This window comes from Onychostruthus taczanowskii, unplaced genomic scaffold (assembly GCF_017590055.1).
Source record: "Onychostruthus taczanowskii isolate IOZ18803 unplaced genomic scaffold, ASM1759005v1 scaffold101, whole genome shotgun sequence".
NCBI classification, from domain to species: domain Eukaryota; kingdom Metazoa; phylum Chordata; class Aves; order Passeriformes; family Passeridae; genus Onychostruthus; species Onychostruthus taczanowskii.
In genome coordinates, this window is record NW_024496638.1 from 759,041 (window position 1) to 785,347 (window position 26,307).

The following is a 26,307-nucleotide window of genomic DNA, read 5'->3' on the forward strand; positions in this document are numbered from 1 at the left end:
GATTTCTGACAGAGCAAATCCTACAGTAATCCCAGCTGATGTCTCAGAGAAACTGTGGCATCATAAGGATTTCCAGGAAAGAAGAAGAAAGACAGATATGAGGGAATAGGTTTCCAGTTAATAATGATTTGATGGACATGGGAATGATTGTTGTATGTTTGATGCTTCCCTTTTTATTCCTGGAAATATTTTTAAATTATTTCTTTAATAAATCATCTAAATTTAGGAGTTTAAATATGAGAGGAAACAATACAAAATAGATGCATGGAGAAATCATGGAATCATCCTGGAATCCCCAATGGTTTGAATGGGAAGGGACCTTAAGGATCACCTCATTCCATCCCCTGCCATTCCATCCACAGCCCAGGGTGCTCCAAGCCCCATCCAGCCTGGCCTTGGGCCCTTCCAGGGATGGAGCAGCCACGGTTTCTCTGGGTTTGTGGGCGCAGGAGGAAAGTTCCAGCAGGAGCTGAGGATTCCCTTTGCTCTGTCCAGCCCCAGCAGGGCTGTGGGAGCAGAGGATGTGGGAGCAGGAGCTTTGCCCACTGCCTCGGGGGAGTCTGTGCTGTCCCAGCCCCCAGAGCAAACGTTTGTGGTTTAACATCCCGTTCCAAGGAGATGCCCGGCCGGGAACGGGAATGGGCCGCGGAGCAGGGACGGTGCCGGGCAGAGGGGTGACATCCAGAGGGTGCCACCAGTCCGTCCCTGCTGCCCAGCTGGGGATGAGCAGGCTGGTGACTGTCCCTGTGCTTGCTCTGCAGGATGAGGAAGGCAGCCCTGCCGAGGAGGAAGATGAGGAGGTGTGGGAGGATGGAGAGAGCGGCCACCAAAGGCTGGGAACGGCACAAGTCCAGGTGGGAGATGCTGCCTTCCAAGGAGGGATTGGGGCAGCCCCCCATCCCTGTTTTTGTGTACAGCTGGAATGAGACCTCAGCTGCTGTTACTGGCCAGCTCACAAGTTGTGTGGCTCAGAGTCTGCAGCCCTGCAGGGCCAGGCTGTGTTTAAACACAGAGCAAAGAGCTGGAGTCATTTCCTAGCAGGGAACTTGACTTGGAAGCTGCATTCCAAACTCTTGTCCACATTTGTTTTATCTCTCACATGGAGTTGCCTAAAGAAGCAGAGGTGGGGTGTTCCTAACAAAGCATCCAAATTTATCAGTGGTAGAGGGCTTAAAATTAAAATGTGAGTGGAGGTACCTCCTCCTATGGAATGGAATGGAATATGAATGGAATTTAAATGAAATGCCCAAATCCTGACAAGCTTGTATGAACTTCCAAGTCCATGCAAGTGTTTTAGAGCCAGAGAGGGAAACAAGAGTCTGGAGTCTTTTCTCAAAAACTGGCTGCTGGTTTGTTTTGAGACAAGGGGGTTAGAAATTAGAAGGTAATTGAATAATGGTTTGGACTATGTATATTGCTTGTATATTGCATATCGTTTGACGAGGCATAGGAAAAATTCTGTATTCCCTGGGGCTGTCCTTATGGAGAAAGGTTTATTGATGTGCCCTTGGTTTATTCACTGTATCTTCACAATGATAAAAACTGATTCCATTGAAGTGCCAGAGGTGCTTTCTGTGTAGAGACTGAGGGCAGACTTCCTTGCAGCCTGCAACTTCCTCACAAGGGGAAGAAGAGGGGTAGACATTGATGTCTTCTCTGTCCTAGTGACCAGTGACAGTGCCTGAGGGAATGGCCTGAAGTTCTGTCAGGGGAGGTTTAAGCTGAGTATTTGAAAAATGATCCTCACCCAGAGGGTGGTTGGACTGACTCCCCAGACCAGTGGTCACAGCACCAAGTCTGACAGAGCTCAACAAACATTTAAACAATGCTCTTGGGTACATGCTGTGACTTTTGGGGATGGGTTTGTGCAGGGCTGAGAGCTGGACTTGATGATCCTTGTGGATCCCTTCCTCAGCACATTCTGCGGTTCTCCTGGATTCTTGCAGCCAAACTTCATAGAATCCTGGAATGGTTTGGGCTGGGAAGGACCTTAAAGCTCATCTTGTTCCATCCCCCTGCCATGGGCACCTTCCACTAGACCAGATCCCTCCAACCTGACCTTGAACACTTCCAGGGATGGGACAGGTGAGCAGTGGTTTGGGTCTAAGGAATTTAGAGCAGGTAGAAAGGTGATTCATCACCTCTGGTGACTGGAACTGCTGATGGATACCAGCTCCCATGGGACTGTGCCCCACCAGTGAGATTCCCCTCAGCTCACTGGTGTTATAACACCAAACACAGCATTTGTAGAGCTGAAAATCTCTGTAATGCTCAAAAGTTTGACACAACAGGTGGAGTTTTGAACTGTGGTTGCTCTGGGGAGTCCCCAAAGCCCTGTGGCTTACTCAAGTTGAGATAATCTCCTCTGTGTAATAATCTCCAAACTCAGAAGCTCAGAGAAGCAATAACAACCTGCTTTGGGCTTTGTCACTCTCCTGGGGCTGCAAGAGCCTCTAAATCCCCAAATTACATGGAAAAATGTCTTTGCTGATGGTATATTTTTAAATTCACCTGCAGAGCACCTTAATATCCACCCTGAAGAGCATCAGGAGGGAAGCAGGGAGACTGCAGAGATGTAGGGGAGGATCATCCTGGAGAACCAGGAGTAAGGACAGCACATGCTGAGCGACCCATGCCCTGTCATTTTTCCTTGCAAAGAAGAAACAGCTTCAGTCTTCATCTCAGCTCCTACCTGGAGGCTCCTGGACTCCAGTTCCTTATTGTACTCTGGGCTTAGCACCAAATCCAGGTGATCTGCTGCAGGTGTGTGGTGAGGACACCCCATTGGAACACTCCCTCTGGGTACTTCTCACTGACCACAGAGGGCTCCTGGATGAGGACTGGCATTTCTCCTGTAAGGAATACTTATGGATCTTACTATTGCTGATATAAGGCACGTCCAAAAGGTGATTTTTAATTTTTTTTCCCCCAAAAAGAAATATTTTCAGGAGGAGATTGCTGAGCTTTGGGTGTTGCATGTTTTTGTTTGAAGACTGCAGGAACAGAATAAAGAGCTGGGAAAATCTTTTAGAGCCAAACCAGTGCATCAGGAGGGAGGGGAGACTCCATAGTCAGGAAGTTTTGGGTGCCCCTTCTCTGGAAGTGTTCAAGACCACATTGGACAGGGCTTGGAACAATCTGGTCTAGTGGAAGGTGTTCCTGCCCATGGCAGCGGGTGCAATGGGATGGTCTTCAAGATCCCATCCAACCCAAACCCTTACAGGATTCTATGGAGAAGACAGACAAAGTGGGTGGTTGGCAGATGCCAACACAAGGAAGAGTAATCAATTCTGTGCTGTCTTTTACAGCTTTTATTGGGTTTCTCTGTGTTTCAGGTTGTGCTGGATGATTTCCAAGTCCCAGACTGAAGACACACAGGGGATTGAAGGCAGCACCAAAGTAAAACTCCTCAGGGTTGTGTAAGCTACAGCTTCTCCCTACCCATGCCATGACTTCCACCCAGCACTGTCTAACCAATCTGTACCTAAACTCTTGTTTTAGATCTTGTAGGGTTGTCTCCAAACAGATCCCACTGCAAAGAGGGTTTTCCAGCTGGAGGAAACCTCTAGCAAGGAGTTGACACAGACAACACACTTTGAAGGAATGCCAGGAAGCAATTGCACCCAAGCAAATGAGTTCAGCTTGGCAGGATTCACCGAGGACCTGGCAACTCAGGTCACCCTCTTCCTGCTGTTCCTGCTCACCTACCTTGTCACCATCCTGGGGAACTTGGGGATGATCACCTTGATCAGAGCCAGTCCCCTGCTCCATTCCCCCATGTATTATTTCCTGGGCAACTTGGCTTTTGTGAACCTCTGCACTTCCACCATCATCACCCCCAGGATGTTGGCTGGGGTTTTGTTGGGGACCAAGGGAATCACCTATGCTGGGTGCATGGCTCAGATATTCACTTTTGGCCTGTTTCTGGTCACTGAGTGTTTCCTACTGGCTACAATGGCCTATGACCGATACGTGGCCATTTGCCACCCCCTGCTCTACCCCCTTGTCATGTCCCCGGAGCGCTGCTCCCGCCTGGTGACCGGCTCCTACCTCCTGGGGCTGACCAACGGCGTGGGACAAACCATTGGCATGTCTAGCTTGTTCTTCTGCAGCTCCAGCACCATCGATCTGTTCTTCTGTGACATTTCCGTGCTGATCTCGCTCTCCACCTCTGACACGACCCTCAGCCTCATCATCCTAAGGACTTTTTCATCTTTGCTCGGTGTTCCCAGCATGATGGTGGTCCTGGTGTCCTATGTGGCCATCATCTCCAGCATCCTGAGCATCAGCTCAGCTGAGGGCAAGCGCAAAGCCTTCTCCACCTGTGCCTCCCACCTCACTGCCCTCAGCACCTTCTATGGGGCGTTGATTTTCATGTACTTAATCCCCAGGTCAGACACCTCCAGGGGAGGAGATAAATGGGCTGCTGTGCTCTACACTGTTGTGACCCCCATGCTGAACCCCTTGATCTACAGCCTGAGGAACCAGGAGGTGAAAGAGGCTTGGAGGAGACTCAGTAAAATAAAATGAGCTTGGACATTTTAACGTTGTGGCGAGATACAATGGAGATGTGGGTAATATGCTGGGATTTTTGTGAAATATGAAGAGAGACATTTTTGGGGCCTTCTGCACTTTGATTTAGATGATACCAGCTGAAAATAACAATTTCGCTCCAGTTTTGGTGTTTGGATGAGGCTTGGAGCAGCCTGGTCTAGTGGAAGGTGTCCCTGCCCACAGTAGGAGGTTGGAACTGAATGAGCTTTGAGGTCCCTTCCAACCCAAACCGTTCCAGAATTCTGTGACACATTTGGTGTTAAAGCATTGCATATATACGAAAAAACCCCAAACCCTCCAATCAGTGCATTATCTCACCCTGTGCCAGGTCCATGGTGAAATCCAGAGTGATGAGACTCTCCTAGAGACTCAGAAGAACTTGGGATGGAGGAGAAGCTGTTCAGCTGGATTAAATCAAGCCAGAATCAAGGTAGTTTGCTGCTTTATTGATGACACAAAACTCACAGGCACTCAGGGTCACTCAGCTGAATCCTTTTTTCCCCAAATCTTACCAAAAATTCCCTGGTTATTATTTAGTCTGGCTGCCTGGCTAAATCCCCCTGAGCTATTTATGCTCCTGTTCATCTTTCCTCAGCTGTGCTGAGCCCCCATGGCAGGCCCCAAAGGGCCTCAACTCACACGTCCACAGATGTGGAGACATCATCCTCAAGTTGCACCAGGGGAGGTTTAGGTTGGAAAGGGAAAATTCCTTCATGGGAAGGGCTGTCCAGCCCTGGAACAGGTAGCCAGGGCAGTGGTGGAATGCCCATCCCTAGAGGGATTTAAAAGGTGTGTGGTTGTGGCACTTGGGGAGATATGGATTAGCGGTGACCTTGGCACTGCTGTGGGAATGGTGGACTTGATGAGCCCAGAGGATTTTTCCAACCTAACCATTTCTATGACTCTGTGATCAGGACCATGAACTGGGACCTCTTTGTGTAACTCCTGCTGTTCTCCCACCCTTCTGCTCCTCCCTGCCGCCCTCAGGACATGGTTTAATTTAGGTGCAGGCAAGATTGTACATTTTTTCTTTAAATAGGACTAAAGTTTTTTTAAAATGTCTTATTTAAAACATAATCCCCCCATAATTTTTAATTGAGTAAAACATTAAGGCATTTAAAACATGAGCCTCAGAGCAATTCTCTTTGCTCCAGGGCCTTACAGCCATTGTTTGGCAATACAAAAAATATTATCAAAATATTCAATATTTTGATAATATTTTGAAAAAGCATTTCATGGCTTTAATTCCTTTGTCCATCTGGTCTTGCCTTGGCCATCACCTGACCTTTAAACAGGAATGTGAGCCCTTAGTGAATTAAACCCTGAGTCTCTGGCCGTGGCACTGTCACTGTGCATGTTGTGGCTTTGTGCTGGAGCTGCTGCTCTCAAAACCAAAAGGTTTTGGGTTGTTGTGCAAATGGGGATTGGGGAAATGAGGGTGAACTGTGTCCAGCTTCTGTGGGAACAGCATCTGACCATGCATGAGAGGAGCTGGAGCTGCCATGTGGGAAGGAGATGGAACGTCCAGCATTGATGTTTGCTCCTGGTGGTGGACACACATTCCTCAGGGGTCATCCTGTGTCCCTGCCCATGGCAGGGCATTGGAATGAGATGAGCTTGAAGCTCCCTTCCAGCCCCAGCCATCCCAGGATTCTCTGGCTGGTACAGTTTACTCCCCGTGAGTCTCCTGAACCCACTTGGAAGCACACATTGCAAAATGGCTTTTGAAAATGAGGTTTCCTGGTCAAAAATGGGCAGATGGGAACCAGGTAAGCTTGGAAAAGGGAAAATGCTGAGCATTGCCCATGGGGAATAATTGTTCCATACACGGGGACAGGAGAGCAGCTGTGGAGGTTGTGGTGGCCACCAAGGTGGAGTCGAGCCATCGATGAGTGACTTCCTGCAGTGAACCTCTGACTGAGAGCTGGAGGAACAGGGAAGGAAAAGCTTCTTTGGCAGGGTGAGAAGAATAATATGAATTAGAGAAGAATGTAAAAATCTTTCAAATTCAAGCCAAAATCCTTTTTTTGATGTTTCCTCCTGGCAGTGTTGTGTTCACAAATGGCATCGCCCAGGCTCTGCAGGCATCAATTCTGATGTGCTGCGGGCATCCCATCCCTAAAACTCCAGGGAGGAACCTCGGGATGGATCCCAGGGCCTCTGGAGAAGGCTCATTGTGTGTTCAGGTGCCTCAGAGACCCTGTGGTAATTGGTTGTGTGGGGATGGGGTAAAACTTAAATATTCCAGCCACATTAGAGGATGGAAACCGAAAACTTCCTGGTTTTGGCCAGACCGATGGAGCTTGTGGACTCCAGCTCAAGGACCTGTGAGTATCTTAACAATCAGAGAGGATGAAATTTTAAGTAGTTTTGGGACAAGTTTTTGCTGGTTGGGGAAAATTGTTCTTCCCAAATGTTTGCAGAAGGATATAATAACAAATAACTCCAGGAAATTGCAAAGGTTCCTCCTGATTGCAAAACACGTATTCCAGTACATCTGAACCTTCATTCCTACTTCAAATTTTATATGAATGTTCCTCATATCAGCAGAATTAGGAGGCAGACTCTGGGCAAATTGATGGAAGGGTCAACCTGAACCTAAAAGTCTTAAATTCAGCTCATCAGTATCACCAGAAAATGTAAAAATAAATTGCAGCAGGAAAGTTCCTGCAGAGTTTTCCCTTCACCCTGATTGGCAATTGCAACACTTCTCTAAACCCCAGGCTGTCTCTCAATTCCTGAATCTCCATTTCTTGCACTAGTTCTTTTTAATTCCCTGTGATCCCAGGAAATTATTTATATATTCCAAGAGATACATTTAAATGTATGTAATTACATACAATATATAAAATAAAATTATATATATTAGGAAAATATTTATATGTATTAAGTAATTACATCTCTAACTGCATATATAAATTAAACCTCTATATTAACTTTATTTATGTAGTAAAATGTTCATATATTTAATTATATTTGTATTGTGGTAAATAAATCCTTAAGCTGCCATTTAACTTCCTGAAACTAATTGAGTTGTTTTAACTAATGGTGTTTATTTACCTGTGCAGGTCTCCTCTTTAAGGAGCTGCTTCCAAAGTCATCCACTCCCAATGGAAATCTCCTCCTCCAGGGCTGGGCAGTGACAAGCCCCTTGGTGTTCCTGTGAATGAAGACTACAAACAGCAAATTTTTTGGTCAAGTTTTAATGCTCTTTGTGAAGGTAAATTATTCCCGTCTTCCACACTAACACTGGGTTTATTTCTCCCTGGAAATTTTGGTTTGGGAGATAAAATCTGATCAAGCAAAAAGGGCCCTGAGATGTGAGGAAACAGGTGAATTTTAGCCAAAATAAGGCTGCAGGGAGTTGATCTGTTGCAAGGAGAGGGCTCGAGGTGGGAGCCTGTTCTCACAACAGATAATCATCCAGGCTCAGGATCTCTGAGGTGAAACCCAGGAATTTATCATGAAATCCACAGCTTGGCTTGGAAGGGACCTTATGGATCCTCCAGTGATTACCCACAGGCAGGGTCACCTTACACTAGCCCAGGTTGTTCCAAGCCCTGTCCAACCTGGCCTTGAAGATCAATCATTGCATAGCAGCACTACCTGGATTATTTCCCAAATTATAAATATTCTGTTTATTTGAACTGTATTATCAGCATCTTACTCCTTCCAGTTAATCATGGCACCACAACATTTTTGGGGTCTCCAGACTTTAAAAACCCTTTTCTTTCTCCACTTCACACTTCTCACAGGAATGACACAAGTATCACCATATTTAAAGGGTTTTTTAATACAAATATCCTGTTTCAACCTGAATTTCAGTTTCACAGGAAGGAAGAGAAGAAATTTGGTTTATTTTAGTTTGTTCTAACTCTCCTAAAGAAAATTTTAAAGGTGTCCTGATCTCTCACCAGTGCTTTGTCTCCTTTAGATCTTCTAAACCAATGAGGTCTGGAGTTGTTTTTTGGGTGGTTTTTGTTGTTTTCAGTTTGTTTTTCAAATTCATAATGATTTCTAAAGTCAGGATAAATTACTGTGGTTAATGCTTTGAATCTGAGGAGTAATCATTCCCTTAACTTCCTCATGAGGTGGTACAAACCTTCCACTGTGCAAAGTGATTTATCAAACCAAATCAATGGCTAAGCCAGACTAAAACCATCAGAAACAAACTCAGTAGTGAACTTTGACTACTTTAAAATGTATTTTGAACCAAACAGTAAATTCTGCAGTTCCTGCATCTCCAGGCTGTGTTTGCTAATAAAAATGCAGCCATTTTTAACACGTTTGTGCAGAAAACAGGAATACCCTGACTCTCCATCTTGGCTTTCCCACAGCACCTGCATTAGGATGGCAGCCAAAGGAAACGGAACCACCAGTGCTCACTTTGTCCTCTTGGGATTCTCTGAGCATGTCCAGGTTGTCCTGTTTGTGGTGTTGCTGGTGATCTGTGTGATCACCCTGCTGGGGAATGTGGCGCTGCTGGTGTTGATCAGGCCGGTTGCCCAGTTCCACACCCCCATGTACTTCTTCCTGAGCAGCCTGTCCTTCCTTGACCTCTGCTGTTCCTCCTGCATCACTCCCAGGCTGCTCCGGGATCTCCTGGATGAGGACAAGCCGCGTGAGGCCGCGTGCCTGACGCAGTTCTATTTCTACGTGGCCTTCGCCACCACCGAGTGCTGCCTCCTGCCTGCCATGGCGTACGACCACTACGAGGCCGTCTGCCACCCCCTGCTCTGCTCCCTCTCCGTGTCCCGAGGGATCTGTGTGCTCTTGATGGCCGGCTCCTGCCTGGCTGGGGTCACCAATGACGCCCTGCACACGGGCCTGGCCCTTAAGCTGAGCTGCTGCAGCCCCAAGGTCATCGGCCACTTGTACTGCAAGAGGCTCCCGCTCATCGCCCTCTCCTGCACGGACCCCGCGCCCAGCGAGCTGGGAATGTTCATCACGGCGGGCTTCAGCCTGGCTGCCACCGTCCTGGCCATCCTCCTCTCCTGCTGCTGTGCTGGGCACGCGCTCGGCCGTGGGGAAGCGCAAAGCCTTCTCCGCCTGCGCGTCCCAGCTGGCTGCTGTGGCGCTCTTCTACGGATCCCTGGTGTCCGTGTACGCCCAGAGCAGCTCCAGGAGCTCCCCAGAGTGAGACAACGTGGCCTCTGTGTTCTACACCATGGTGATGACCATGCTGAACCCCTTCATCTGCTGTCTGAGGAACCAGGAGGTGAAGGCCGGGCTCTGGAGACTGATGGGGAGGAAACACTCAGCTGAAAAATAGTATTTCCTTTTTTATTTGTGTTTGCCGCCTGGTATTTTAATTTCGGGAATTTAAGCCCTTCTTGACCATTTGTAGAGCTTGAGGACCAGGGGCTCTTCATCTCTTCTGATTACAGCTACTTGGGACCATTTCCTTCTTTAAGGGGGGGAAAAAAAAGAGAGACTTTTCTCCGTCTGCCTGATTGTGACACTCTCTGGTTGTTTAGACATCAGGATAGCCCAGATAATGTAAAAATAAAATGCAGCAGGAGACTTTCTAAAGTGTTCTCCCTTCTTCCCAGTTAGCAGTTGCAGCACTCCTCCAAATACCCAGCTGTTTTCCAATCCCTGAATCTCCATTTTCTACACTGATTTTTTTCTACTTCCCTGTGATGCCAAGAAGCCAATTATATATTTCAAGGACAAATTTATATATATATTTAAAATTATATATATTAAGAAAAAATATAAAGAAATTCTATACACAAAATTTCTTTATATACATAAAGAAATAGGTATTAAGATCTTTATACATATAAATTTATATATATAAAAAGAGGTGGGACATAAACCCTCAGGCTACCATCAAATTTCCTGAAATTGATGGTGTTTACTTACCAGTGCAAGTCTCCTGCTGAAGGAACTACTTCCAAAGTCATCCATTCCAAGGAGAATTTTCTTGTTGCTACCATCAGGGTGGGCAGTGACCTAACTCAAGGCCCAAACTTGCTGAAAGAGCAGGGAGCCCTCATCTGGCATCTCCTATGGATCATGGTGGAATTGCAACTGCTGCTCCCTATCCTGACATTTTGTTCGTATTTTGGTTTTATTATTAAAAAGGCTTTGCTTAGTTTTGAGCAACTGTGCGATTTCCCCTCTAAAAGAGAGACAGAGGAAGGCAGAACAAACTGTTGGAACTACAGTGAAACTGAGCACAGAAGGAGCGGCAGGAATGCTGACCAAGAGCAAATATGGGTAGAAACAGTTACAGAATCCCAGAATCATTTAGGCTGGAAAAGCCCTGTAAGATCATGGAGCCCAGCTGTTAACCCAGCTCTGCCAAGGCCAGCACTAACCCATATCTGAGCTCAGTCTGTAGAGGTCAGACCTGAGAGGCCCTTCCGGAGCCTAAAGGGGCTCCTGGAGAGCTGCAGAGGGACTCTGGGCAAGGGCCTGGAGTGACAGGACAAGGGGCAATGGCTTTACACTGACAGCGTTTAGATTGGATAGGGGGAAGAAATCCTTCCCTGTAAGGGGGGTGAGGCCCTGGCACAGGTTGCCCAGAGAGGCTGTGGCTGCCCCTGGATCCCTGGGAGTGTCCCAGGCCAGGCTGGCTGGGGCTTGGAGCAGCCTGGGATAGTGGAAGGTGTCCCTGCCCATGGCAGGGGTGGCACTGGATGAGCTTTAAGGTCTCCTAGCACAGTCCGTGCCAACACATTGACCCTCCAGCTTTTTGGCTCCAGGGCCTGAATCTGACAAACAAAGCATCTGGAGAAGTTCTCTTTGTCTTTAACAAGGAAGAAACTTTCTTCCTTGTTTTCCTTAGCTAATTAGTCTCTAATGGCTCATTAAGATTAATGAAAGAAGTTGTTGAAAAGCCCTCTGAGAAGTTCCATGATGATGATTAGGAAACTTTCTTGGCAAAGCCCAAAAGATCTTGTTAAGCTGGTGATCCCTTGAAAGGTGGTTGGTCTCCCAGGATCACTTCTTGCCCTGGGAATGGGAGCAGCATCCCTTGTGCTGGAAATAGCTGTGAGCACCTGTATGATGGGTCCCTGGAGCTCAGACCTGCTGATGGGCTTTCTTAATTCTTCATTTAAATCTGAAAATCTTGAACTGAAGGAGAGTGGATTTACACTGGATATCGCAAATAAATCCTTCCCTGTGAGGGTGCTGAGGCCCTGGCACAGGTTGCCCAGAGAAGCTGGGGCTGCCCCATCCCTGGAAGCGTCCAAGGCCAGGTTGGACAGGGCTTGGTCTTGTGGAAGGTGTCCCTGCCCATGGCAGGGAGGTGGAATGGGATGAGCTTTAAAGTCCCTTCCCACCCAACTTTGATATCTATATTTGACATTTATGTCTTTATCATTTAATTATACCAATTCCAGCTTCTTCATCCAGGTCCAAATCTACCTTTCCTGCATCCTCCCAGACTTAAAACATCTCCTGCTGTTTTTTCCCAGAGAACAAGGAGACTACTCACAGTCCATTTACTTTTCAAACAGAAGTGAATTCTCATGTAACTCCTCAGAACACAACATCTACAACAGAATACCAAAGAGAAAGGTTTTCTGCTTCCACCTTTCCCTGCTGCAGCCAAGGCTTATCCCTCTGCAGAATCCAAACTCATCCCACCCCCAAAGGTGTCCACAGGTGAGGGACAACCGAAATGAGGGGTGAGGAGGAAGAGGGGGAAGTGTCTGCTGAGCTTATCCAGACCATCAGAACTGTGAAAGAAAGTTGCAGGATTGCACTCAGTTTCCTCTCAAAAACAACAAAGGATATTTATCCTTTGGAATTTGTTAGGATGAGCAGAAAGTAGGAGTTTTTTTCCATTCTAAGTGCCTGCCATGAAAAGATGAAGGATTGCTGGTCTCTCCCCAGTGCTGTACCTTCTTTATTGAGCTATAATTTGGAGAACTGTTGTTTTGGCTTTTTAGGGCCTTTTCCAGACCTAAACAGCTCCCAACTATCCATAGATCAGGTGTTGAGGATTCTTTCCTCTATGGAAACCAAGACACTTAAGTGCTTAAAGTTTGAGTGAAATGCACCTGTTAGGTTTTCAATATGTTTTGCATTCCCCTTGATATTCCAAAGTATATCTTGAGATCCTGACTTGTATCAGCTTTTTATCCCTCTAAGTCAGAAAAAAATGCATTTTTAAAACCTTTTATTGTACTAATTTATCAACCAAATTTTAAAATATCCTTATTCTTCCCAAATGCTCCTTCCCACCCCAGCAAATTGGCTCTAATAAATAACTCACAGGTAACAATCAGGAATTTTATTGGAGTTTAGGCATAAGGACAATAATCTTGCAAGAAAAATACATATTGATCAGTGCAAAATAAGTTATAAACCAATAAAGCTGTGATTTGCTTTTCCTGAAAGAAAGAAAGGTTTAATTGGAATAATACCCTGGAATAATTCTGGGTGATTTCTTCCCACAGCCTTGTGGCCATAAAGGAAATTCAAGTTTGAGGCTCCCACTCCTGTTTCCTTCCAAGGAATATGTGACTGTGGGGTCTATTTCTCCAGGATAAATATTGTAATTGAATTTTGTGAGGACCTATGGAAGAACCTATATAAAGCTGTGAGGATCAGGGAAAAATACGTGTAATTTAATTTAACTTTTTTATTCTTGCTTTAGAGGAACAGTTTGCTTCCACAAGGACATGGAGTGGCAGAACAACAGGGAATGGCTTTAAGCTGAGAGTAGGTTTAGATGGGATTCTGGGAAGAAATTTTTCCCTGTGAGGGTGGGAAGGCCCTGGAACAGGTTTCCCAGAGAAGCTGTGGCTGCCCCATGCCTGGAAGAGTTCTAGGCGAGGCTGGATGGGATTTGGAACTGTCTGGTGTAGTGGAAGATGTTCCTGCCCATGGAGTGTAGGACCAGATGATTCCTAAAGTCCCTTCCAACCCAAACCATTCCAGGACTCCCTGATGCCACGAGCTGCACCTCTCTGATGCCAGCAGAGGTTTAACATCCTCCTCCTGCACTTCCCCAGCGCTGCCTTCACCTCCTTGTTCCTCAGGCTGTAGATGAAAGGGTTGAGCATGGGGCTGACCACGGTGTAGAAGACAGAGGCCACCTTGTCCTGGCTGCCGTGCCGTGACGCCGGCTGCAGGTACATGAAGAACAGGGAGCTGTAGAACACGGACACGGACGCCAGGTGGGAGGCGCAGGTGCGGAAGGCTCTGGCCCTGCTGGGCGCCGAGCGCATCCCCAGCACGGTGTGGAGGATGCGGCCGTAGGAGAGCAGGATGACCGCGCTGGTGCCCAGCCCGTTGGCGGTGGCCAGGGCAAAGATGGCGGCCTCGCCGCCGCGGGTGTCGGAGCACGCCAGCCTCAGCACGGGGCTGGCGTCGCAGAAGAAGTGGTCGACGCGGCGGGGCCCACAGAAGGAGCCCCCAAACGTGCAGCTGGTGTAGAGGAGGGCGCTGAGGGAGGCCACGAGGTAGGAGCAGGCCACCAGCTGCCAGCAGGCCCGGGGGGACACCAGCATGACATAGCGCAGGGGGTGGCAGATGGCCGCGTGCCGGTCGTAGGCCATGGCGGCCAGGAGGTGACACTCGGCCGTGACAAAGAGAGCAAAGAGGTGGAATTGTGTCACGCAGCCGGCCCAGGAAATGGTTTTATCCCCAAATAACAGATCTGTGAGCATTTTGGGGGAGATGACGGTGGAATAGCAGACGTCGGCCAGGGAAAAGTGGGTGAGGAAGAAGTACATGGGGGTGTGGAGGCTGGGAGCCACCCAAACCAAGACCATCAGCCCGATGTTCCCCACCAAAGTGACGATGTAAATCAACAGGAAGAGCCCAAAAAGAGGGGCCTGCGCCCAGGGAGTGTCTGTAATTCCCAGGAGGATGAATTTGGGCTGTGTGTAGTTTCCTCCCATGGCCAGGTGTTACCTGCTGAGGCAAAGGGAAGAAATACATCAAAATTGTAAAACCCGGAGTTTCACTTCTGGGTCATATTTAACTCCAATTGATCATAATTTTAATTGCCATACTTCAGTATATTCCATATATTTTCCAAACACAAATTCTATACTTTTTAATTTATCAGTTGAGGTGCCTAGAAAAGAACACAGAGCTTAAAGAAACACAGATGGTAAATATGCTATTTTGTGCTTGGATACATAAAATCATGGATTTATTCTGGCACATGTTAATTAATAATGAGGAAAAGAATCAGATATATTTTCCCTTTTGGTTTGAAAGAAGTTTGTTTCAGAAGGCACATTGGAGAAATCTCTTTGGAGATAATGTAAACCTGGAGTGGGAGAAAGTCCCAGTGCCAGCGAAATCCCAGATTACACCACATAAAGAACATTTTTCCTTTGCTTTTAATTATTAATCCAGTCCATCAAACTGTTATAATATATATCACTCACACTGGATAAAAATCACATGGACAAATTCACGTTTTATACCTTTCTGAGCTCCAGCAGGCTGAAACATCCAAAAACCATGGGAATTAAAATAAAGCTTACTTTGAATGGGAATGAATTTTAAAACAATCCAGTTCCAGAGGTTGATTTGTTAACAACTGCATTCTGCTGACAATTCTTCATAACTAAACAAGAATTGTCCTTAACACTTCCATAGATCCATTTATCTTGCTTTAGCTGCCTAAGGAAAACAAAAACCAATTTGCAGAAGCCATTACTCCCATTTATTACAAAAAAATCCTACTTTTGGAAGGCTGTTTTCCAGCACAGAGCCAAAAAAGAGGATATGAGGACATGAAGAAGGAACCCAACTTCTTTCTCTTGGATTTACAGCTCCTCCTGTGCCCTCGCTGCAGTGGTGGGAGCCAAGGATTTATCCCAAACGCAGCAGAGAAATCCAGGCTGGTGTGGAGAGGGATGTGCTCCTTCCCTGACTCTGACTCTGAGCCTGTGGGTGACAGGCCTGTAAATATGTTCCCTCTGCTCTCCAGGGATAAAACCCTCAGGGCTCCTCATGGCACAGCACATAAACAAAGGAAAGAGGGGGGGAAAAAAAGGGATAGAATGGAATTCTGAAATCCATTGTGCTTCAGGGATCTCAAGTCCATCACATGTGTGAGCCACCATGTCACATGGACACGTGGCACCAGCAGCGACTGGCTGGTCAGAGGGTCCCCAAGTGTCACACAAAGCACCTCCAGCTCTGGAGCTGCTGATGTCCCTCTGTGGACACCAGGCAGGCCAGTTTTCCTTCAAGGATGGGGTTATCCAAGGTGAGGTAGCTGCAGCCCAGATGTCCACAGCTGGGCAGGCAACTCTGGGCACCTTCAGACAGTGATTAACTGTCCCAGAGTGAACTAATTTGCATTAATCAGCCCATCTGGGGGCTCCATCCACACCTTGACCCACAAACTCTATTTAAGCTCAGCCCAAGGAGATTGCTCCCTCTGCAGAAGTCCTGGCTGCCAGTTGAGCAACATGTGCACATCTCTGGATTCCTTTAATCTGCACCTCGTCTTGATCACAGATCCAGCCCTGACCAGGACTAAACTGGTTTTTGGATGTTTCAGCCTGCTGGAGCTCATAAAGGTATAAAACATTAATTTATCTTTGTGAAATTTATCCACTGTGAATGATATATAACAATTTGATAGACTGGCTTCATAATTAAATAAATACCTGATAAAAAAAAAATATAGAATTTAGGTCAACCTTGGACCAGTGTCACCAGCTCTCCTGGTGGTTTGGAGTCTAGGCTCAGAGAACATCAGGAGGCTTGGAATAAATCTGATTCTGATTTGTGAAGCAAGCTGGAAGGTGGGAAAATAAGGTTTTTGGGGAAGCCAGTGGTGATTTGGTGCAATACAGTCCTGGAAAAAGATAAAATAGATCTGATTTGGGTCAATGACAAAGAAATGGAGCAGAAATACTAATGGAAATGGAGCAGAAATACTAATGAAAGCAAAACTGCCAGTTTTCTTGGAAAATGCAGAAAGGCAGAGGAAGGATTGAGTGATAAACAGTTCAAAGGTTTATACTTAATTACCTGATAATTATTTAACTTATTTTACAAGCTGTTTTGCCTTCTTGGTCATTCTTTTCTAAGTATCAAAAGTTTCTTATGGAAATAACTGGATTTCCTGGTTTTATTTATTATTTTGAGAAAAGAGTGGGTGTTTGAAGTTGTGCCTGGGGGATGGGGAATAAAGCAGGAACTAATGGGAGCCAGTGGTGAAATTTTGGTATGGAAACTCACTAAATTCCAACACTGATGTTAAAATGTTGTTTGCAGAGCTACACCCAACCAAAACATCAGCACGAGCTGGATGATCTTTAGGACCCTTTCCAACCCAAACCATTCCAGGATTCTGTGACCCTGTGTGGGTCTCCTTTGGACATCTTCTTCCAGCCTGCCTGGAGTCTCTTGATCCCTCTAATTCCACCTAGGATATCATGGGATGTGTTATTGATAACTGCTAAATCCCATCTGTGGACCCAAACTGTACTTTGTGGGCAGCTGAGATATTCCTGGGAACACCTGGAGCAGAATAAGAAGGTTTAATGGACTCTGGGTCATGTTCTGGCAGGTGGGTCCTGTACAGACCTCCCAGTGCTAGGCCAGGAGTAGCCTGGAAGCCTTTTGGGCTCATTCCTTACCTGGAGGCTTGGATCAGCCCTCACCCCCTGTAATCCCAGCTGGCTGCTCCAGGGATCCATCCAGGACAGCCTGAGCTGTTTGCAATGGACACCTGGAGCAAACTCACCACATGACCCTGAAGTAAAGTTATGTCCACTATAAAAATTAAATTATTTTTCTATTAAAGGATGTTTTGCTGATGGAGAGGGTTCCTCAATGAACCTTCTGATCCCAATGTTCCTCTGGTGAGGTAAGAATTGGATTTTTATCTTTAATCCTTTTATTCTGATTTGTTATCAGGGACAGGGAATTCTGTCTGGCTCTTTTGTTTTTCTTCCCTCATGCCAGGGCTCTCATCCATACCTTGGTTTCAGCTGGAAATGAAGTGGGATTCATGGAGGTTTGTGAGGGAGAAGAAAATCCAGTAACATGTAGGTGTTGGTGCATACATTTAACCCAATAATGTTTTGCATTTTATGTATAAACATAAGGGATAATGTACATTTGATATTGTATTTTAATATATATTTATGATTTTGGATCAGAAAGGACAGACATCTAGGAGATCTCTGGCCCTAGGATGGCAAGTTATCCATTTATACCCATATGTATTTATGGATATGGGGCTTGGAGAACCCTGGGCTAGTGGAAGGTGGCCCTGCCCATGGCAGCAGGGTGGAACTGGATGAACCTTCAGGTCCCTCCCATCCCAAACCATTCCAGAATCGTGTGAAAGGTGTCAGGATCCCCTGTATAAAGGTTAACACGTGACACATTCAAGACTTCTGTGATTTCTGGGCTGGATCAGGGAGGCAGCTCCCATGAAAAGCCCGTTCTGGGAAAGATGGAAGGACAACATTCTAAATGGATTAATTTGCAATTTTAACACAGTTTGGAGATAATGAGATATCGCCCGTAAGTCAAGTCAATGAATTAATTAATAAATAGCTTCATATTTGAAAACTGGGTAAATTTCCAGGTTCAGTTGAACCAGTCACCTTTGCCCTGTCCTTTTTCCACCCCCAATTTCTGCCTTTCAAAGCCTTCAAACAAAGCTCTAATTAGTTTTCCTCTTTATGCCCCTGGTGGTTTGCCAAAAACAAAGTCAGGAATATTATCAGTGGAGTTTGTATCCAGAGATTTGCCCTTTGGCAATGGGGAGAAGGGAATAATAACAAAGCTAAGCAAGAAAAAAACTGAAAACCTGAAATTAAAAGATGAAGGGTGATAATTATTTTAAAAGTCCAATTTTTAGGCAAGAAATAAGTCCTGACCAAAATTGCAGCTCCCTCATTTTTTCCACATTCGGGATGAAAACTTGGTGCTTGCAAGGATGACAAATCAACCTGATTTTTGTTGTCAGAAAAAATCCTTTCCTTGTAAAAAGTTGAATTTCATCTACTTCCAAATTAATTCAATTCCTGGTTTTACATGAACAATTTATTTTTGCTCCTTTGGTGCACCATGGTGCTCCATTGTCAATCCTGAGGGATGTTAAAGAGCCACAAAAATCCTTTTAAGGTATGAAATGGAGAACTGGAAGGGGAAAAAGGTTAAAAAATATCCATCAGTATTTCCTGTATGTCACCACTATCTGTTGGACATTGCTGGGAACATGATCTCCTTTTTATTTTACATAAAACCTCCTTTTTTTCCTGTAAACCTTGGGCAGCCAAGTGCCTTGTTCTTGCTCAGGAAACTGAGAAGTAGACAATAAATAAAACAATGGCACTGTGTGCCTGATCCCGCATGGATAATTTATTTTCCAAGCGTCAGCTCCTGAGCCTGTTGAAAATATTGGGTGTTTGAAGTTCTCACATTTGGAAACTGCTTTAAACTGCACTTTATTTTTTGTCTTAGGACAATTTTCAGCTGATACCTCAGGCTGTCTGAATCCTTCAGGTGGAGTTAGATGGAATATTGGGAATAAATCCTTCCCTGAGAGGGTGGTGAGTCCCTGTATTGGATCTCCCAGAAAAGCCATGGCTGCCCCATGCCTGGAAGTGTTTAGGGCCAGGTTGGATGGGGTAATCTTGGTGAATCCTAGGGCAGCTCATGGGAAGCTCTTCTACTGCTTTGCCCAAAGATTTTATGGAATTTGGGTGCCACAATGGAGATCCTCACCACAGGAGGACAGGGTGAACACTCCATTAATTATTCCACACCAACCACCTGCTTCTCAGCAGGAATAAAATATAACCCATGGATTTTAACTGAATTTATTTCCATTCCAGGTGTCCAATCCATCACACAAAGTAAAGTTGGTTGGCTAAGTAAGAAAAAGTGAGGCTGGACTTTAGTTAAGCAAGAAATGGAGGTAAATTCTCTGATGGCAGCAGGTGGATTCTGTCTCTGGGGGGCAATTCAGCCCCAAAAATGTTTGGTTTTCCTTATTTTTAACACCTCTGTCATCTTCATGAGGATAATGAAAAGCAGCTCTAAATCCTCCAAAGTAACTCCAGGACACCATGGAACACCTGAAAGGGACGTCGGGTTCTGGGGCTGAACTCAGCCCTTCACCCAAGGCTCAAGCAATAATGAGGATTTCCAGGTTTGGATCCATTTGTCAGGAGTCAGCAGTGCCTACTCTTGGTTTACTCTCTGGTGCAACTCTGTCAGGCCATAGTTATCCAGGAGAAAAATCCATCTTTTTTTATTCTGTCTGTTGTAGAGTGGGGTTTTAGGAGCTGCTGATCTCTCCCTGGTGAACAGCAAGGTGGAACATGAATTTACCTTTTACCTCCAAATCAAGCATCACATCTAAAGCAAAGTGAGGTAAGACAAATCCCAGCTCTTATTCCTACACCAGGAGAAAATACACTAAGGGAAGTCCCATTTTCCAATGCTTTCACCTAGAAAATCTCTTCCTGGCAAACAGGGAGCAGATATTTATTCCTCAAGTGCTCAGGCTGGATAGGGAATGGTCAAAAGATAAGAAATAATTTCATTTTCCCAGGAATTACCAAGAAAATAATGGAATTCCATGTGTAAGTGGATTGAGAAGAACTAGGAGGAAGCCTTGCAACTTATTTATGATTTATTTATTTTGATACGGTATTTCCCTTCTTAATGGCTTAAATATGCCCCTGCTTCTAAATACATTGGCTGAACAGGGATACTGGTGCCAGGAACTTGTGTTTTTTTCTCTTTCAAGCAGAATTTACCTTTTATTGACTGAAAGTTCTGTAACTACTTGACAAAAATTAACATTCTTATAATTATCAATGGATTTATGTGAATTAACCACTTCAGTCTAAAGACAGAAAGCAGCTGAACTGCACATATAAAGCGTTCAGTATAGCTGGAGAAAATGAGATGTTTGCATCTGAAGTTATTTTCCTGGGCTTCACCACCCAAGCAGATTTGCAGGTGATGTTTTTTGTCTTGTTCCTTGCCCTCTGCGTGGTCACTCTCCTAGGAAGTCTGGGAGTCATCGTGTCGATCCGCGCCTCCACACCCCTGTGTACTTCTTCCTGATCACCCAAGCAGATCTGCAGGTGATGTTTTTTGGTCACTCTCCTAGGAAGTCTGGGAGTCATCGTGTCGATCTGCGCCTCCGCACCCCTGTGTACTTCTTCATGAGCCACTTGTCCCTGCTGGACATCTGCTGCTCCTGCGCATCATCCCCCGGAGCCCGAGGGATTTTTTGGCAGAGAAGAAGGTGATTTCCTTCATGAGATGCATCACCCAGCTCTTCTCCTGGCCACCTGGGCCACCACCGAGTGCCACGTGCCGGCCGCCATGGCCTACGGCAGCTACACGGCCACCTGCAGGCCCCGGCTCTACTCCGTGCTCACGTGCCAGAGGATTTGCTTTGGGATGTTGGCCGGAGTGCTCAGCTCACTCTCCACACCATATTTCCATGTTCCACGTCCCATTCTGTCACTCCTGGGCCACTGAGCGCTTTGTTTGCCCCGCTGCTGGCCCTGTCCTGCTCCGACAGCCGCGCCAGCGAGGCCTTGGTGGCCGCCGTGGTGGGGCTCAACGTGCTGAGCACCACGGCGGATCCAGGTTCATCCTGGTGTCCTCCCTGTCCATCCTGGCTGCCGTCCTGCGGATGAGGCCTCATCCACCTGCGCCTCCCACCTGGCCTCCGTCGCTCTGTCCCACGGCAGCTCCACCCTCACGTACCTGCGCCCGTCTCCAGCTGCTCCCTGGAGCAGGACAAGCTCATCTCCCTGGGGTATTCCATCACGTCCCCATGCCAAGCCGGTTCCTCTACGGCCTCATAAATGCCGACTTGAGGAACGCCGTGAGGAAAGCAAAATGTCGGATCCTCACGGCCTGGTCCATCCGTGGCTGCTGGTCAGCTGCAAGGAGAGCACAACCCTGCTGTGGTGAGGGGTGTTAGATTTTGGACCCTCAGGAAGAGAGGTTGGATATCAGACCCTCAGGATCCTAGGGTCGAGTCCAGATTCATCTTCCAGGCCATTGGTGCCATGGTGTCCCTGCAGCAGCGCTGCAGGGAAGGGAGGAGACATCTCCTGGCATTGTCTGGAGTGCAGGAACTGAGGGGGAATGTGGCAGAGCAGAGCCGGGGTCGGAGGTGTCCCATCCTCAGGGACACTCCCTGTGCTGCAGGACAGGAGCTGTGGAGATTCCAACCCTTCAGGGAGCTGCCCTGACCTCCCGTGATCTTCCCCCCTTTTTTGAGGGAATGTCCATGTGGAAAGGGCTTTTATGGAAGCACCAAGCTGCTGGTCAAGGCACTTGGACTCATTTTGTGCCTTCTCTGGGAGAGGAAAAAAAGGGAGATGGGGGATTCGGGGGGTGATGGTGTCCTTGGGACACGCCGAGGTCTGTGGAGGGGGAGCTAGGTGAGTGAGGGATGGGGGGGGTCAGGAGAGGTCCTCCTAAAACCCAAGGGAGGCTACAGCCCAAAAAATGCCAGAACGCCGGGCCGGGGGCACCGGGGAGTGCTGCGCCGGGCTCGGAGGTGAGCGGGGACCGGGGACAGCCCCGAGAGGGGACCGGGGACAGCCCCGAGCGGGGAAAGGGGACAGCTCCGAGAGGGGAAAGGGGACAGCCCCGAGAGGGGAAAGGTGACAGCTCCGAGAGGGGAACGGGGACAGCCCCGAGCGGGGAACAGGCATGGCCCGGGAGCTGCGGGCACCGGAGCCGCCTCAGCCATGGGGGGACTGGGGCGTCGCTCCGGGGCGGTTTCTGTAGGGCGCAAAATGAACATTTTGGAGTAAAATGTGAGTTAATGTGCGGGGGAGAGAATGAGTGTTCTGAGGTGACAGGTAGTGAAGGTGGGGAAAGTCCCAGGCGGAATAAAATGGATTGTAAAATCCACGTGTGAAATCGGAGCGGTTCCAGCAGCTTTCCTTGCCAGTGCTCCCCAGGTGCTTTCATTGTCTGGTTTTCCGGAGGGAGCACAGTTTGGGATGACACAGCTTCGGACGGTCCTGAGTTTTCCTTAGCTGTGCAGAGGTGTCAGGATCTGGAGGCACTCGTGTTTCCCTGAAGGAATTCCCTGGGGATTTGCCGTAGGTGGGATTTGGCTCGGATCCTGTGCCGGTCCTTGCACCACCCTCACTGCTCGGACTCCCGGGGTCTCTTTCTGTACCCGCCCAGCTGGGTCAGACCAATGCGCCCTCCAAGTGGAGGATTTATCTCTTATCCCCCTCCTAATGGATTTATCTCTTGCTCCCATTGAAATTGAAGTCCTGTTTCAAAAATACAATTGATTTCTCAAGAAAAATGTGCCACAAAAGCCATTTTTTTTGTCCTTTGTTTCTCAAATTTCCATCCATTCGTATTTATTTCTATCACTGCAACAATAATGAATGTCACATAAATAACAATGGGAAAGGGGAATAAATGGAATGTGACTGAAAATGCTTAGTTTTGATATTTGGGCAGGAGCTGGTCAGTGTTCAAAATGTTCAGGCCACAGCAATATGAGCACAGCTACAGGAAAATCCAGGAACTGCTGAGTTCAGTCCAGGGACACCTTCCACTATTCCAGGGTGCCCCAAGCCCCATCCAGCCTGGCCTTGGGCACTTCCAGGGATGGAGCAGCCACGGTTTCTCTGGGTTTGTGGGTGCAGGAGGAAAGTTCCAGCAGGAGCTGAGGATTCCCTTTGCTCTGTCCAGCCCCAGCAGGGCTGTGGGAGCAGAGGATGTGGGAGCAGGAGCTTTGCCCACTGCCTCGGGGGAGTCTGTGCTGTCCCAGCCCCCAGAGCAAACGTTTGTGGTTTAACATCCCGTTCCAAGGAGATGCCCGGCCGGGAACGGGAATGGGCCGCGGAGCAGGGACGGTGCCGGGCAGAGGGGTGACATCCAGAGGGTGCCACCAGTCCGTCCCTGCTGCCCAGCTGGGGATGAGCAGGCTGGTGACTGTCCCTGTGCTTGCTCTGCAGGATGAGGAAGGCAGCCCTGCCGAGGAGGAAGATGAGGTGTGGGAGGATGGAGAGAGCAGCCACCAAAGGCTGGGCAAGGCACAAGTCCAGGTGGGAGGTGCTGCCTTCCAAGGAACTGTCACTCCCAGCTGGAGCACCTGTGCTCACCTGGATCAATGGCACAGGCAGGAGAGGCTTGTCCTGAGCCAGGGTTTCATTGGAGGGCTCTCAGCTCCTTGGGGATTGCTTAAAGGTAGGACTGAACTTGGTTCTGCACTTCCCATCTATTTCCCATATGAGCCAAAGTGTCAGGTCTGGGCTGTGCAGGAATTGAGCTCTTGTGGGTTTTTTTCTTCATGCTTAGTCAACCTTGAGCTTCTGTGTAGTTTTTTCTCTGTCTGATTTGTCACAGACTGATCTAAATTATAACTAAAATCCCAGGCAACTCTTCCCTGAAATCAAGTTAAAAGAACATTCCCCTACATAGACACATTTTTGCAGCACTTTATTAGGAGTAGGATTTGAGCTGCCTTAGACTTGGAAACAAGTCCCTGTTTTAGAAGCTTTAGCAAATTACTGAAGTTCTCCTGAAATCCAGCCTGTCAGTAGCAGCTTCCCATCCATCCTGAGAAGCTGGGCAGGGACCCCACTGAGGACCCTCCGGAGTGGGCACAGCTGTTTTCTGGGGGGAGATGCCCCAGATGAATCCATAGGAACAATTAAACCCACAATCACTGCCAGGCCCTTTGCAGCACTGAATTCCCAGCTGAGGGGAGAGGAGCCTCTGAAATTGGCCCTTCCAGCACAGCAGCTGCTTTGTGCCAGTGCCTGGAACCTGGGATTGATCCTGATTGTCTGACTCTGGAGTCCCTGAATGCTGGATTATGGAAAACAGCCAAGACAGTGGATCAGCCCCTGGGCAGGGCACTGCCACTGGCAGTGGGTGTGTCTGGGGAGGGGAGCCACTGCTTCCCTTCCCAGCGAGGTCTGGGAAAGGCAGCCCAGAGGATGAGGCTTGGGAAGGAGTTGTGAGCTAGGAAGTGGCTCAAATCAAGTTTAAGTAGCCTTAAACTCCTGGAATGGTCTGGGTTGGAAGGAACCTTATAGATCATCCTGTTTTCTTGCCCTGCCATGGTCAGTGACATCCTCCTAGAGTGTGCCTGGAATCTGCTCTGTGCCAGGCTGGTGGAATTGGTGGGGTTTTCTCCCTGAGCCCAGTGCTGGGCAAGTTTGGGGCTTCCATGGGAAGAAGCCTGGGAGCTGCATTCTCACACCTGGGAGGCTCCATGCCTGGAAATGTTTCCAGTCCTGCTATTTGTTTTTTTTCCAAAACTGGGCATTACATTTCTTCCCTGAGTCAGGTGGTTTTCCCTGGATTGTTGGGATTGCAGACTGGGTGTTTAAAGGCTCTGATGTCTCTTTCTCCTGAATGGAGGAATGAGGAAATGGGGATGCTCCCAACTGTCACAGAGATGTGGGAACAGCCTGGTTGCAGTGAGGAATGTGGTGCCCAGCTCATGATGTGCACCCTGAGATGGTCTTTCCTGTTGTTTATTCCTTAGAGCCTGTTGGAGCGCTGCCTGGATTTGGGAGGAGCCAAGTATCCTGGAGCTGTGAGGCTTTTCCTGTCAGAAATCCATGGTGGGGATGTGTTCCCTGGCTGTCCCAAGTGGAAGGAACAGATTTGGAGTTGTTGCAGCCACAGGCTGGGGATGCATCCCCTGAAAACCAGATCAGGATTGTTCATCTGACTCTGCCTCTGACCTTCCAGGGACACTCCTGATATCCTGGATATTCCCAGGTGAGCATATTCCACCACCTGCCTTTTGAGCCAGGAATTCCGGATCCAGTAAGTCAGTGACATTCCATGTGAGCTGTCCCAAGCTGGGTGGGAGAGGGAGCAAACTCCCCACACTGCTGCTTGAGACATTCCCAACTGGAATTGGGGCTGAGCAGTCATTGCAGAGTCTGAGGCCACAAGTTCAGCCTTGAATGGCAACCCCAGAGAACGGCCACACATCCCTGATGTGGAGCAAAAAGAGGAGGGGGGAAGTCCTGGGTTAGTGTGAGGATGTTTCTGGAATGGAGCTGGGAGAGGTGCTGATTGCACCATGGAATCAGGGGCTGCTCTGGCTTGGAGGGGACCACAAGGTCATTGACACTCTTGTCTGATTGCACAGCAAAGAACATCCCAAACTGCCTCCTCACCCTCATGGACAGCAGGAATGTCTTCCATAGCTCCTGCTGAGGAATGGCAGTGGCTGTGGGGAGCTCTGGCAGGAGCACCTGGAGAGCAGGTAAGAACAGCAGTGGGGTCATTCCGGATGCTGCTGGAGGCGGTTTTCTCTATTTAGGATGTTCCTCTGATTGGTGTTTTCACAGCAAATTTCTTGGGTGTATTTGAGAGTAATTCCAAGAATTTTGAAATAGTTGAAAAACAGAGGAGAAAAACTGTGAAGCTGATCCATTTATAGTAATTCCAAACTTCTCCCACAACACTGTTCTGGGGGAAACCTGGTTAGGGGACAAAGATGCAGAGGAACAAGTGTTGTAATCTCCCCTTGGCTCTCCCGAGCAAATCTTCCAGTAATCCCAGCTGATGTCTCTGATAAACGGTGGGATCCTAAGGATTTCCAGGAAAGCTAAACAAGGACAGAGATGAGGGAATAAGCTTCCAATATAATAATGATTTGATGGATGAAAGAATGATTCTTGTATGCTGGATGCTCCCTCTTATATATCTGAATAATTTTTAAATGGTTCATTGAATAAGTCATCTAAATTTGGGAATTTAAATTTGAGAGGAAACAATGCAAAATTAATGCAGGGAGAGATGGTGGAATCATCCGGG

The 26,307-nt window shown here is 47.5% G+C and overlaps 3 protein-coding genes and 1 long non-coding RNA gene across 4 annotated transcripts; 3 read left to right on the plus strand and 1 right to left on the minus strand.

Annotated features, from left to right (window-relative positions):
• The first annotated feature begins 3,371 nt into the window (after window positions 1-3,371).
• LOC121339766 (olfactory receptor 1030-like) lies at window positions 3,372-9,826 on the plus strand. The gene is given in 3 exon segments (XM_041411859.1): window positions 3,372-3,399; window positions 8,892-9,548; window positions 9,550-9,826. Coding segments are annotated over 2 exon segments (921 nt in total). The 5' UTR covers window positions 3,372-3,399; window positions 8,892-8,904.
• On the plus strand, window positions 3,604-4,530 carry LOC121339758 (olfactory receptor 1052-like). The gene has a single exon (XM_041411849.1). The coding sequence runs from the start codon at window positions 3,604-3,606 to the stop codon at window positions 4,528-4,530; it is 927 nt and encodes a 308-aa protein (XP_041267783.1).
• Window positions 9,827-13,424: 3,598 nt separating the features above from the next.
• LOC121339454 (olfactory receptor 1020-like) lies at window positions 13,425-14,420 on the minus strand. The gene has a single exon (XM_041411233.1). The coding sequence runs from the start codon at window positions 14,418-14,420 to the stop codon at window positions 13,425-13,427; it is 996 nt and encodes a 331-aa protein (XP_041267167.1).
• Window positions 14,421-22,006: 7,586 nt separating this feature from the next.
• On the plus strand, window positions 22,007-26,307 carry LOC121339776. Its single transcript, XR_005953218.1, has 3 exons — window positions 22,007-22,048; window positions 25,637-25,753; window positions 26,284-26,307. It is a non-coding gene; the product is annotated as an uncharacterized LOC121339776 (long non-coding RNA).